Source organism: Falco peregrinus, chromosome 4, assembly GCF_023634155.1.
Source record: "Falco peregrinus isolate bFalPer1 chromosome 4, bFalPer1.pri, whole genome shotgun sequence".
Taxonomy (NCBI): Eukaryota; Metazoa; Chordata; class Aves; order Falconiformes; family Falconidae; genus Falco; species Falco peregrinus.
In genome coordinates, this window is record NC_073724.1 from 121,649,391 (window position 1) to 121,663,304 (window position 13,914).

The 13,914-nt window shown below is 54.4% G+C and overlaps 2 protein-coding genes across 7 annotated transcripts in view; both read right to left on the reverse strand.

The window, feature by feature from the left end:
* Nucleotides 1-630: 630 nt before the first annotated feature.
* LOC101913524 (mitochondrial uncoupling protein 3) lies at nt 631-4,839 on the reverse strand. Of its 2 annotated transcripts, none has more exons than XM_027776872.2 (7): nt 4,286-4,839; nt 2,629-2,767; nt 2,276-2,486; nt 1,936-2,133; nt 1,565-1,666; nt 1,307-1,487; nt 631-1,103 (listed from the first exon to the last, which is right to left on the reverse strand). In XM_027776872.2, exons 1-7 carry the CDS (start codon nt 4,306-4,308, stop codon nt 998-1,000), a joined length of 960 nt encoding a protein of 319 aa, XP_027632673.2. In that variant the 5' UTR covers nt 4,309-4,839; the 3' UTR covers nt 631-997. The 2 variants fall into 2 exon arrangements, with proteins under 2 accessions (XP_027632673.2, XP_027632674.1); XM_027776873.2 differs by lacking the exon at nt 4,286-4,839 and adding an exon at nt 3,079-3,812.
* Nucleotides 4,840-5,409: 570 nt separating this feature from the next.
* C2CD3 (C2 domain containing 3 centriole elongation regulator) overlaps nt 5,410-13,914 on the reverse strand; it is a 52,398-nt gene continuing 43,893 nt past the window's right edge. For 3 of the 5 annotated variants that reach the window (XM_055802017.1, XM_055802018.1, XM_055802016.1), the window contains exons 32-33: nt 13,705-13,807; nt 5,410-6,099 (exon numbers count right to left, since the gene is read on the reverse strand). In XM_055802017.1, coding sequence (XP_055657992.1) covers nt 5,848-6,099; nt 13,705-13,807 — 355 coding nt within the window. In that variant the 3' untranslated portion in view covers nt 5,410-5,847. Of the gene's footprint in view, nt 6,250-10,110; nt 12,712-13,704; nt 13,808-13,914 lie in introns of those variants that run through there. The other 2 variants (XM_055802020.1, XM_055802019.1) reach the window with 2 other exon arrangements.

Here is a 13,914-nt window from a genome sequence, read left to right on the forward strand (position 1 = left end):
GGTGCAGGCTGGGGTCCCCACCTGCAGGGAGGGGTGAGGAGGGGGTTGTGGCCAGGCACCCCACAAGCACCTCACTGCATGGAAGGGGGGGGGGGGGGGGGCAAGGCTGGGGTACCCTGGATGGAGCAGAGGGAGGAGGATTGGGAGGGGCTGGGATAGGGGATCCCCAAAAGCACCGAGGGAGAGTGGAGGGTTGCTTAGGAGAGGACATAAGGGGTCCCCAGCAAGGTTATGGGGGTCACCAGGGGTGGTCCCCAGCACAGCCTGGGAGGGAGCAGGGGGGATCCCTGGGCATGGGGGTCCCCAGCACAGCCCGGGAGGGGTGAGGGTCCCCAGCACAGCCCGGGAGGGGTGAGGGTCCCCAGCACAGCCCGGGAGGGATGCTGTCACTGTGGCATGACGGCTGCACACCCCGCTGTGAGGCGACGAGCCCTCCTTGGGCTGGGGGTGCCCCCCGCCCGGCGGGGCGCAGTGGTGCCTCGCACCCCGTTTCAATGCTTCCCCCCTCCCTGGACACAGAAATCGCCTCTGCTGAGGCTGATCCCTTCCCAGCGGCACCCCAGGGCTGGGAGAACGGCCCTACCCCCCCCCGACACCCCCCTTCGAAAAGGTGAGGGAGCCCCGAGCCCGGCCGCGGTCAGACCCCATAGGGGCGGTTTATTAGAAGCGCCAGGAATAACAGGAATCGCCGCATCCCCCTGCCCTCAGCTCCGTCCCGTCTGCCCGCACCACGCGCCTTGTCTCTGCCACCGCCGGGACGCGATGCTCTTCCCAGCTAGAAAACCTACAAACATTTTTTTTCTTCCTCCCTAGACTGCTCGCTGGAAACTTCCCTTCTCCCACGTTTCTCTGCACGTACCCTCGTTCCTCCTTCCATCTCTCGGGGGTCCCCACCGGGCCAGGGGCGTGCGGCATCCTGGCTCCCCCCGGGCTTCAGCAATTAATATAATTTACTCCTGTGTCCCGCCAACGCTGGCGAGAGGGGCTGGGGCGGGGGTCAGGATTGGGCCGGCCGGACCAGCACCGCGGCGCGCTGCAGCTGCTCGTAGGAGATGAACATCACCACGTTCCAGGAGCCGAGCCGCAGGAAGGAGGGGACGAACCTGCGCCGGGAAAAGCAGCGCTGGAGGGGCCATGGTGGGGACACCCCCGCGGCCCCCCAAGTCCTGCCTGGTGCGCCGGTGGCAGCGCACGGGTTAGGGCCTTGGCCGCGGTGCCGCGGTGTGAAGCGGAGCTGGTCCGCGCTGGTGTTCGTGCACATCATTGCACCACGTCTGCCGGTGGTCGGGGGGGTCCCCCTACTCACCCCTTGTAGAAGCCGGCGACGCCGTCCTGCATGAGCAGGGCGAGGAGGCAGCTCAGCGCGTTCCGGTACTGCCCAGGGCCGGCGTTCATGTACCGCGTCTTCACCACATCCACCGGCGATGCCACCACCGTGGCGCAGAAGCCAGCCCCGAAGGCAGCCACGAAGTGGCAGGGGACGTTGTCTGCAGGGCAGAGCCGGGGGTTGAGGATCGTGGGGACGGGGACGGCACCCGGCCACATCCCCCCGCGCTGTCCTGACCTGTCATCAGCTGTGCCCGCAGCAGCGCGTCCTTAATGAGGTCGTAGGTGACGAGCTCCCCGCAGTTGATGATGGCGTTGCGGGCGATGTTGGGCAGCGTCCCTGTCGGGGAGGGTGGTGGCGTTGGGGATGGTGGTCACATCCCCTCCTGCAGCGTCCTGGATGGATGCCCCAGCCCTGCTGTCCCCATCCCCATTCCCATTTCATCCTTGTCCCAGCCTCCATCCCCATCCCGTCCCTGTCCCCTTCCTCACCTCCGTTCTCATACCCATTCCTGTTTCCACTCCTGTTCTCATCCCATCCCTGTCCACATCCTCATCCCTATCCCTGTTCCCATCCCAGTCCCCATCCCCGTTCCCATCCGTCCCTACCTCTCCAGAGCCCGCGGACGCCCTCCTCCCTGGCGATGGTGCGGTAGGCATCCACGGTGCCACTGTACCGGCGGGCGCCATCCGGCAGCGCCCCGTTGGCCTGGAACCGCACCTTGACCACGTCGGTGGGCTGGGCGCACGTCACCGCCACCGCACCCGTGGTGCAGCCCGCCAGCACCCGTGCTGCCAGCCCTGTGCCTGCGGAAGGAAGGTGCTGGGACCCTCGGCTGTGCAGGGCCCCCCCCGGGCAAGCAGCAGGGTGGGTTGTTCACCCTGGGGTGGGCTGTGGGGCTGAGGGTTGTGCACGGGGGTGGGGGGTCCCAACCGCCTGGACACTCACTCTCGGCACCCTTAGGGGTGTAGAGCTGCTTCACCGAGTCGTACAGCCCGATGCGGATGGAGGCGAAGCTCATCTGCCGCTGCAGCCCAGCCGCCAGCCCGCTGTAGAGGCTGCGGGGTCCCTCCGTCCGCACCATGGTGCTCAGCGTCCCCAGAACGCCCCGGTACTCCACGGTGCTGGTGCTGCGGGGGATCCGCACCTCACCCTGGATCTAGGGGATGCCGACCGTGTCACCCTGCCCTCTGCCCCCCGCAACAAAACACGGCCAGCGTGGGGGTGGAGCCGGTGGGGGGCCCCACCGGTGCGGGGCGCTCCCACCACCCGCGGGATTTTGGGGCGCCAGCGGATCGTACCTGCAGCCGGACTTTGGCGGTGTCCAGGGGGAAGGTGCAGAGGTCGGCGATGCAGCCGGCCATCCCCGCGCTGACAAACTTCATGGTGGCCGTTGGGGGCACCTCGGGGGGCTTCAGACCCACCATCGTGGCAGAGGGGCTGGAAGGAAAGGGGGCGAAGGAATTTGTGGGGGAGCCTCGGGTGGGGCTTCAAGCAGGTGTCCAGTTTGGGGACAGAGGTGACAATGTGCCATGGTGGCTCTCGCTGGCTTTGGACAACTCCAAAAGCCAAATCCCGCCCCATTTCCTCGCCTGCATCCCTGGGGAAACTGAGGCACGGGGCTCCCTTGCTCAGCCCGGGATTCACAAATGCCCACCCTGCTTTACCCCACCCTGGCCCAAACGGGTGCACTCGGTGAGAGCTTCTCCCGCAGGGTGACCTGCCCGGGCCTGGGTCCCCTGTGGCCTCACCGTAGGGACCTCGGCACCGTGTCCTGGCTCCTGCCTTACACCCCTCTCAGCGCAGCCATCGCCCCGAGAGCCGGCTCCTTGGCCCCCTTATATAGCACCCGCAGAACATTCCAGCAGCCACGGGGATCAGGTGACAGCGAAACCCAGTTCCCCTGGTGGCATTTGAGCTGGGGACAGTGGGGCCACCCAGCCCTCATGACCCTGTGGGCTGGGTTTCAGCCCTCTGCTCCCCCCACAGGGCTCGGGCAGGGGTAGGGGGGGTCCTGCCCAGACCGCCAGCACCCATGGGAGCAAAGCTGTGGGGCGGCAGCACCTGACAATGCCGCCCTGCCCGTCCGGTGGCCGCTGGGACCTCAGGGATGGGGGAGGAACTGGGGGGTGTAACCTAAACGTGCGCTGGGCAGGACGGGAGGCACAAACGCTTGCCCAAGGCTTGTGGGTGGGAGGCAGAGCAGCACCCAGCGCCCCTCCGGCGGCGGGGTCAGAGCCCTCTGCCCTTGGCAGGGACCGTGCAGCCGTGAGCCATCCCGGCAGCTGCTGAGCTTGCCGGCGGGATTTCCTCCGCAGGGTGAAACGTGTCCCCGGAGCTCACGTGGAGCAGCCGGAGGGCAGGGGCCACGTGAGCAGCCGGAGGTAAACCCATCCTAACCCATCCTAAACTCGTCCTAAACCCAACCTAAACCCGTCCTAAACCTATCCTAAACCCGTTCCAAACCCGTCCTGAACCTGTCCTAAACCCGTCCTAAAACCCGTCCTAAACTACTGTCCTAAACCGGTCCTAAACCCGTCCTAAACTACTGTTCTAAACCCGTCCTAAACCCGTCCTAAACTACTGTCCTAAACTGGTCCTAAACCCGTCCTAAACTACTGTCCTAAACCCGTCCTAAACCCATCCTAAACCACTCCAAACCCGTCCTAAACTACTGTCCTAAACCCGTTCCAAACCCGTCCTAAACCCGTCCTAAACTACTGTCCCAAACCCGTCCTAAACCCATCCTAAACCATTCCAAACCCGTCCTAAACTACTGTCCCAAACCCATTCCAAACCCATCCTAAACCCGTCCTAAACTACTGTCCCAAACCCGTCCTAAACCCATCCTAAACTACTGTCCTAAACTCGTCCTAAACCCATCCTAAACCCGTTCCAAACCTGTTCCAAACCCGTCCTAAACTACTGTCCTAAACCCATCCCAAAGCCGGTCCAAACCTGTCCGTCCCGTGTTTGTGCATCCTACAGCGAGTCCCCTGGCGCCCTTTGGCGCAGCCTGGGTCTGTGCTTGAGGCCAAGGTGCTGCTGGCGGGGACAGGCCTCGGGGTGATGCTGGAGGTCAAGGGTGGAGTGGTGGCTCAAGAAATACCCTTTTTCTTCCATTTTCTTAAAAAAAAAAAAAAAAAAAAAAAAAGAATCAGTGCGTTTAATTAACCCTTTGTGCTCTTTAGCAAAGCCCACAGGGACGTGCACACGGAAGGTCACACATCCCTGCCGGTGCCGCTGCTCTGGTGCGGGAGCTCAGTCACGCAGGAGGGATTTCGGGCTGGTGTGACACCCTGGAGCCCCCTTTGCTCCACCAGCGGCCCCCCCGGCGCCGCCCGCGCTCCCCAGCTGCCCGCTGCTCTGCTGCTGCCCCACAAGAGGAAGAAGCCGTTTATCTCACGTCACCTCCGCTGTCACCCTGCTCCCAAGCAAGCTGGCATCTCGCCTGAGCGCCTGGACGCCGCCACCAGGATCAGCAGCGGGAGAAGGAAGCCCGCGTGTCGCTCCTCGTGTCACTCCTCGCAGGGTGACGCTCGGGGCGTGCGGTTTGGGGTGCTCGGTGCGTCCACCCCCCAACCCCCCCCCGGCAAGGCAGGGGCGGGGGCTGCGCTCGCAGGGGGCTCAGGGCTGTGGGGGCTGCACGGATCGGGTTTTACCGCCGGGGTCCGGCCCAGCACGGGCGGGTTGGGTGAGCAGTGAATTACGCCTTTAGGATTCTCCCCTGTGAAAAAGAAAACGGCAGAGGCGGGAGGCCAAGGGGGTGCCGGCACGTTGGCTCCTTAAACCTGGAACGGCCGGCACGGTGTGAAAGGCAGCCCCCACTTGAAGCATTCGCTCAGCCCCGAGGCCCGACTCATTCTCCGTGTGCTGCGCTACACCCGCCGGATTCAATTACTCTGCAAAGCAGCGACCTTTCCGCGTGCCCCCAGCTACACCGCACGCCCCCAGCTACACCGTCTTCCTGGAAGCGTTTTTACGGCGCTTGCTCTCCATTCCTGGAGGTTTTGCGGGAAGGAGCCTCGTCCACCTGTCAAGGGCAGGCTTGTGACCTGGCAGCAGGACACTTCGCACCGGAGCGCAAGAAACCAGGGGAGTTTTATTGAAACACAAACACTGGAGACAGTACAAAAATAACCTCGCTCGGTTTGCATCGAAGTCCGTTCTCCAAAAGGTACCTGACATAAAAATGTACAAAAATAATTTAGAATATCAAAGTTCCATATTTCTAGCAAAACCCTTTTGTACACACTTCAGTATTTTACAGTATCTTTGGCCTGTATTTACAGCAGCACCTTGGGCACAGGCATTCCTCTAGAATCAGCAAATGATGCATTAGAGAAATTTCACACGAATATGTCCCCCAAATGGAGTAGGTGGGGAGCAGGTAACAGCCCATCGGTTGTCAGAGCAATGAGTCTCATCGGGGACCTGCCCCTGCAAGACACACGGCCTCTCAGTCCCCCCTCATGGACCATCAGTCCCTCTAAGGGGAAACCAATTAGGCAAATTAAAAATCAGGGTCTGAAACCTCTACAAGCTTCCATCTCCTCCTCCCTGGAGGACCTGGTGTTTGCCAACGTGTCAGGTCGTGGCTGGGGAAGCAGCCCGCTGCCGACGGCCTCTTGCCAATGCTCTTCCTTCTTGGACAGCTGAGCAGAGAAGATCCTGGCGATTCTTTTGGTTTCTTCTTCCGAGAGATCGGCCGTGGGCCTGGGACGATTCGGCCTCCGGCACGGGGCACCCCCTGGCACTGCTCCGCTTCCGCTCTGCAGAGAGAAGGAACAGGACGCTGGAGCCCTGGCAAACCCCGGGCTCGCGTGGGAAGCTGGATACACAGGAGAAAAACCCACTCAGGATGTGTCTCCTTTTGCTCGTGGTTCTTTTGTCGTTCTCCTTGGAAGGGTTTTTCTCTTGTTCTACACAGAGAGACAACTGCTGGGAAAAAAACCTGTTCAACTGTTCAGAAAAAAAAAAAAAAAAAAAAAAAGCATCCACGATGGTGAAATATTTCTCTGCCCCACGCGGTATTGGATGCTGCGATGCTATTCCTTCTCAACGCTACAGAACGCAAAAGGTACAGACCAAAATTACACAGGTCCGCCCAAACCACACGATCCGGCTCAGACAAGCGAACCCCGAATTCATGAAGGTCTATCCTCAGCCAAAAGGAATCACACCAGCTTGTTCACCAGGTTCTGACTCTCCGAACTTGGGTTTTCCATTATTATTATTTTATTTTAATTTGCAGAATCCTAAAAACCAAACCCCCGTGCAGCGGAGAGGCAAGGCTCCCACGCAACAGAGCCCAGCCTGCTGCCAAACCAGGCGGGCCAGCCTGAGCTGCCTGCAGGGACCCCCGAGAAGCAGCCCCCGAGATGAAACCCACCATTTCAAACATTTGAAAACATCACCCTCGGTCTGCGTGCACACCCTTCCGGCAGCCAGGCTTTCTCCCCGCTGTCACAGCAGCGTCGACGACAGGTGATTTTGGCACACAGAGGCACTGGCGTTTCTCCCCCGCTGGTTCAGAGCCAGGCTGAGCCCGGGAAGCACCGAGCGGAGGGACGCGGCTTCGGCTGCCTGTAGCGGGTGAAGCTTTCAGGACGTGCTGCTCATGAGCTGCGGGGCCAGGGAGGGCTCCTGGCAGGGGGGGCGGTTTGGAAAGCTGATAAGCCCACCCGGCCTTTCACCTACATGGCTGAGCTGCCTCGCTGGGCACAGGCCCGTTGGGAAGGTCTCCTAAGGTGATCCGCTCCCTCCCGAGGGAACCGGCGCCAGGATTCCGTTCCTGTGTGCTCCCTGCTTTGATGTGCACTTTGGGGAGGGAAATGGCTTTTTTAGGAATAAGCGGTTTGGAAGTTGCCTTGTGTTCGGTTGACTGCACTTCACAGCCTTGGATGATGAGCACATGGAGTATCAGCCCCACGCCAGCATCGCTGGTGGAGACCCTTACGGGGAAACATCCGCAGGTAAAAGCCACACCCTGATCCTGGGGGTACCCCTGGTCGCTAGAGCCAGGGCAAAGCGCAAGGGGCTGACTGTAAGCTAATTTAACATCAGCTAAATTTCTGCAAACAGACAAGACCAAGAGAGGCTGTAACCGCCTGTCAAAATTTCCCAAAGGATGATTTTCAGAAATGCTGACGCAGTCTGCTCCTGCACAGCCGGATTCGGGAGACAGACGGATCAACACTCACAAAGACGACGGGTCTGGTTAATAAAAAGGATGACGAGGGTGGGAACAGCTCGTGTGGTTTCACATCCAACAGCAGCAGAAAGGCTTATGGCAAGCCAGCTACAAATCCCTATGCCCTAAATAACCATCTCCCAGTTTCATACGGCTAATTGTGTAAATTACATGAACAGTGCTGCCAAAAACCTCTCACTGTACCTAGGAAAATAGCTAAGGGCAGTAATGCTTCAAAATGCTGCCCATTTCTATCACACTGAAGAAACATACACGTGTATTTATGAGAATCTTTGCCTTGTGTTTCTTTCTCCTTAAACCTGCTCTAGGGTGGTTTTCCTGAAGCAAAACGTTAAGAAGCTGAGAGAGGTTAAATGCAGACCTGGCAACGTTACAAACTCAAAGACCAGCAGAGAGAGGTGCTTGCTGGCCAAACCACCTCCCTTTGACAGCGTATTGTGCTCCAGGCTGTCGAGAGAAGATTGGGTCAGTAGCTCATTCTTCCCATGCTGTTCTCTGTGCCAACTGTGTCTGAAACAGCTGAAACATTAGCATGGGCTGGAGACGGGACAGTAACCGGCCCGGGCTGGCTCTGTGCAGGGCCTTGATCTCTGTGTAAGCGGTTCATGGAGAAAAATGCTCAAAGTGAAAGCCCAGAGGACTGGTAAAAGGCTTCTGGCTTTAGTGCACCAGGCAGCGTTCGGTTCTGAACACCAGTTTTATGTATTTGCAAGGAACTGGCACAGACTGCCCCATCCCTTGGCCTAGGAAAGTGCGTAACTGTAACGAAACCCAAAAACCCCCAAGGAAATTCTGGCTCTTAAATCCAATATCCTGGTGAAATAGCAGCTAGACAGCCCTGTGCCGCTTGCCTGTAGTGGCACTGGACTTCAGGAACTTCTTTTCCTTCCAGCAAGCTGTGATGATGCCGTTTGTCCTCTGATGAGCGCCCTGTTCTACGCTGGAGGAGGCTACACCACTCATGTAGCTAAAAAAGATCGTCTGCAAAGCTACCTGCCTGTGGAAAGCTGGCGGGAACGACGCTACTGAAACAGAAGCAGGTTTACGCTGTAGCAATGGCGCTCTGTCAAATTCCCCAAATCATCCAACTGACCCTACTTCAAAGGGTTGGGAAACCGCCCTTCCTACCTCTCCCAACTCCCCTCTCACTCCTGCTCGCGCTGCAGATGTCTTTGTGCACAGCTCGGAGCCAGAGACAGCACCTCACACTCTGAACGTGCGGAATAAACACAGGAGGCTTTCGCTGACCCAATGGGACATCTCTAACGAATCTCAGTGGGAGCAGCTGCAGGCCCTGCAACTCAAGAGAAGGTAACGTATCATGTGGGAAAAGATAAAGGAAAACAGAGCAAGACTGTCTTGAGAATCCCAGAGCCGCCACCACCCCCCAGACAGCACAGCTGGGCACGTGTGCAGAAATGAAAGGACTTTTTTCTTCTGGCGTGCACTAACCCAGTGACCCAAAACCAGCTGTAAAATAATCTTACCCTGGTTGTAAGAATTTTTAAAATCGGTTCTAAAGGAGGAATTAAATGAGATTTTCTCCTTTGTTCTTAGAATTAACACTCCAGAGGCGCCACAGTACTTTCTCCTGCCCCAGGTGAAGCTAGGAGCACATCACACAGCTGAGTTGGTCCTGATCTGGTCTAGTTGGCCAGAGAGGCTGCTGCAGCCAGTGCTGCTCCTCCTCCCCATTTTGCCACCAGTGCAATAAAATACCCTGAAAGAGCACTGTGCCCTCAAAGCGAAAATACAACGTGAACCGCAGGTGTCTGCTGCCATTAGGTGACACCTAGGCGACGGACGGCACTTTCTACGCTCCTGACCGTCAGTACACGAGGTGTGCTTTGCAAACGTACCACTTGCACACTGTTGCAGATAGAAGTGGCTAAAATATTCCTCCTCCAATTTTTCTACCACCACGTCCACTGGCAGCAATGCAGAGCTGTTAAGATGCATGTCATCTACGGCAAGGACCTCCCTAAAAATGAACTTCCAGCAGCAGGAAAGGTTTAGCAGCTCTTTTTGCTGCTATTCTACATGCAGAGGTGTGAATCCAAACAAGAGACATTTAAAAGCACAGTTACCAACTCCCAGCTTGCACAGGTGATCAGAAGCCTTATGGAATTACGTCTGCAGCTTCAGCTTCACCGGCAGTTTTGGAAGCTACAGGAAAGAGCTACACTTGTATACTCGCCTCTGTATAAAGCTATTTTTCTTTGAAATATGCAAATTCCTTGCACATACAACATTTAGTGAGACTTTCTAGCCTCAGTGCTGCATTTTTAAAATGCTCACTTGATACATCAAACGGGCAGTTTCAAACAGAGTCGTAACCTTCTGTGTCGTTTCGAGAGCGCACAGCTGAAGTGTCGTGTTTACATCGGTCCTTGCCTCCGAAACAGGCACTGCTATTTCAGACTGCGACCTGAGCACAAGCGGCGCCTGTCCTGGGTTTTTCCTTCTCCGTCTCTAAGCCAAAAGTGTCACAGACTCCAAGTATCTGATGCTCAGCCACGAAATGCACACATTTAACCAGAACGATGAAAGAGGACTTAGGCACAGAAGATCATGCTTCACTTTTCTTTTTTTAGAAATGGCAGTGATAGAGCAGGACACTTAAACCAGCCATGGATTATCTAATTGGCGTGTGCCAGGGACTGGAGCACAGCAAACAGGTTTATTAGCATTTTATAGGTCTTGGGGCGATGGCTTATTTCAAGGTCAAAGAATTCCGGTAACTGAGGTGGAGACCGTTTCAGCCCTGTGGCTCAGCAAGGATACTGGCTCGTTTTGTTTGTGCACAGTGATGAAGGAGGGAAGACAGATCTGTGTTAAGAGGCTACAACCTACCCCCGGAGTGACCTTTCACCTACTTCTGCTTTCTGGACAGGAAAAGGTTTATATCAAATCTGGGACCACAGCCACCAACTCTGAAACAGACATGGAGAATGCAGCCACGTTTTCTTCTTTTTCTGATGGTGAAAACGGAAGAGAATGTCGTCATTTCTGTTCAGCAGGTTAGGAGGACAAATGTAGGCAGTAAAAGCCTTAGCTCTGTTCTCTGGGTAAGCTGAGCAAGGAAAAAGGAGAGCTTTAGTGGCTGTGACTGAAACGGGAGTACACCAAGAAGAAACATTAGCACCCAGAAAGGATGTTAGCACTGTTGCTAGCCATCTGTGTTTTCAGAACAGATAAAAGCCTGTTATTATGAATTTGCCTGTGCTATAGAAGTGTTATTTCTAATTTACACTGAAGGTAAAACTATGCATATACAAATATTAATTATTGTGAGTAAAAGTGGTTTCCATATAAGTTTCTTATGCTTTCGGAATATTCATAGAAGTGAGGGGGGGAAAAAAAATCAGGATATTTTAATGACGTTTATTAACTCTCCGATTCTTTAAATACTTCCTCCTGCACCCAAAAACCCCAGCTCCATCACCAGCAGCCTGGGCCAACTCTGAAAGGCAGCAAGCCTTGGGATGGGTTTACCAGCCAGCACCTCACTGGAATCACATTTAAATGGTTTCACTCTTAGCACGCAATTGCCCCAAACCCTAACCAGAATCAATGCTGCAGTGCTTTCTGTGTCAAACATCATACCTGGAGAGATTAAATTTTTGCTCTGAAAAATCAGCAACAGTATATAAAAGAATACGGAACACACGAACGCAGTAAAGGCAAAGAGGGAGGAGAAGGAAGGCCAGGGGCAACGGGCAGAAACAAGGTTTGGATGGTAATCTGGGCCACCTAACAACGGCTCTGACTCATTCAAGAAATAGCTGTAGCTTTACAGTAAACATGATGCCGTGCTGGATGCTGTGAAGTTTAGCCATGAACTCGGATAATTTTCTGTATGTTGTATCGGGAACTGCCTGAAAAAGGACTGAGAAAAGTGCAAAGCCGCTGGCTGAACCTGAACAGCAGCAGAAATCGAACCAGGGCTGCTGGTCACACAGGACAGCTGGTGACCAGCGTGGACGAGGAGAGCTGGGAAGGACCTCAAAAACTGGAAGCCTGAGGCTGATGCAATGGAGAAAAAAGGTCAAAATTTTTTAGATTTTGTGAGGCTCTGCAAAACTCAGGTCCCTGAAAGGTGACTACAGTATCCAGGCTGAGGCCTGAACTGCTGCAGCACCTTCTCAGCTCCCCGTGTCCTCGCAGCATGAGCCAAGAAAACCTTCTTGTCTCAAAACGCTGCCAGCTCCTTTGACAGGACCGCCTGCTTCCCCTTCTCATCGTTCCTTCATCGTTTTGTGCAGGGAGTCAGACAAGAGAGGGAGAGGTGGCAGGAACATTAGGGAGGCCAGGAGAGAAGTTTGCCAGCTGCCACGTGAGCCAGAGGGGACTGCTGATCTTCGGGCGAGAACAGCTCCGGTTTCAGCCTTGCTGTCATACTCGCGTCTGCTCGACTGTGCAGAAACCAAGCAAACCCAGATTTAGAAACTGGTGTTCTTGAGGCTAATTAAGAACAAAACTATGAGAAAGCAGTTTTCCTGAACTCTATTTTACCATCAGCATAAGCGAAAAACTTGTTCTTCATATAGGGTGTCTGATGCTGGATGCACAACACAAGGCACAACTGAGTTCTGTCTTGACAGACCCCTACAAGTGCTACAGCGAAGGATTAGCTGGAGTTCATCCAGGAATTAAACTGGTTTAAGGTCAGCTATATCCAAACAGTGCCTTGCTAGTATTCTCCCTAATTATTAATCACTTTCAGGAGTGTGTTTCCAGCCACTAAGCTTAGCAGTGCAGAGAGAGAGGGAATTCAAGTAAAGCTGGTAATACTATTAAACCGTAGGCCTGAGCGATGATTTGCAGATGCACAGAAAGACACAGGAAGAACCGGAGCTAACCCTGCAGAGAAAGCAAACCTCAGAAATGGGGGCACGACCACAAGACAAGAGAGGAAGGGGATATCATCAGTGGACAGAGACGAACAGAGAGAATTTGAAGCAGATTCCAAAGGAGAAACACATCTGAGATTCCGCTTCTGCTTTCATCCACAATATTCAGACACGGCATGAAAAGTATGCTTCACCAGCACTAAGACGCACTGCAGTCAGTGTTAGAATCAAGACGAATCTTAGGATCCTTGAAGCATACTGTGCCCAAGACCCCTCTGATACGGGTCTCTATTTTCATCACAAACAAGTTTCAAGAGCTTTAGGAAAAGATATTAATATGTAGATCAGAAAACAGACATTTTTTACATCACAAAACAGCAGCAAGTCAGATATTTCACCTGAGCTGTAAACATGTTTATTAATTTAAAATAGTTTCCATAACTTCAGAGCTATTAGATCCTGACTGTTCCTGTTCTGTTTAATCAAGCACGCTGTTTCCAATTACATAAATGTTCCTTAGAGTGTTTGTTTCATAGGTCATAAGGAAGGAAACCAACACATTATGACATTATTGGAGTAGTAAACAAACAGCCCAGCTGCTGCAGCACCCACAGCCCCGTTAACATCCGTTGCAAAACTGTGGCTGGCAAAGAATAATGCGCAGACCTCAAAACAACTGAGCCACGAACCTCTTGCAGTGAATAAATGTTTACGCACATAAACCCACCTATGAAACAGCAAAAACGATCAGCAGCTTCCCTGGATGAGGAGCGACCATTCCCACTAGTCTACTGTTCCCTCTGCCCGAGAACAGTTACTTGATCCCTCTAGGAGAGGTTCTCCTGCTGCAAACTCCCTCATTTCCCCCTGAACTCAAAGACAGAAGTTGGAGTTGTAATTACAAGTTACAGCTTGTGTCCTCAAAATTAGGCACCTTACCTCCCAGTAAAGCCCAAAGAAGTGTGGAGTGGGCACCTGCCACTTCCACCAATCCTAATGGAGAAGAGCCACATCCACTGAGTATACAAACTGGTTAACGTGAGTATGCATAAGTAAATGCATAAGTAACAAGTAAATGCATAGTAAGTAAATGCATAGCGGTCTAACATCAATGCATAAGCATCACAGATGATGCAGCCATGAATGCTGAAAATGGCTCTCACAGAGAGAGGAGGTATCAGAAGGCTTCTCCTTGCACAATTTGGAAGCCATCAGTGCTAACCTGAGTGCTGCCAGGCAAAGAAAGGAAGTACGTTTGGTCCTGCTCGAACGGATGGACTCCGCTAAAGGAAAGGAGGTCCCATACTTACTTTCAGAGCTGTGGAAGGATGAGAAGAAACACTGAGCAGTCTCATGGAGGCTTCCATCTGCTGGGGTGAAAGGAAGAAGTTGGGAATAGCAACAGGATCAGATCTGAGCAGAAGGGTTAAGGAACAACCTGTGGCAGCGCATGGTTGCACAGAGCTCCACAGGAGCGGCAGATGTGGAACAGCCCTCGATGTGACAGCTGTTAACGGATC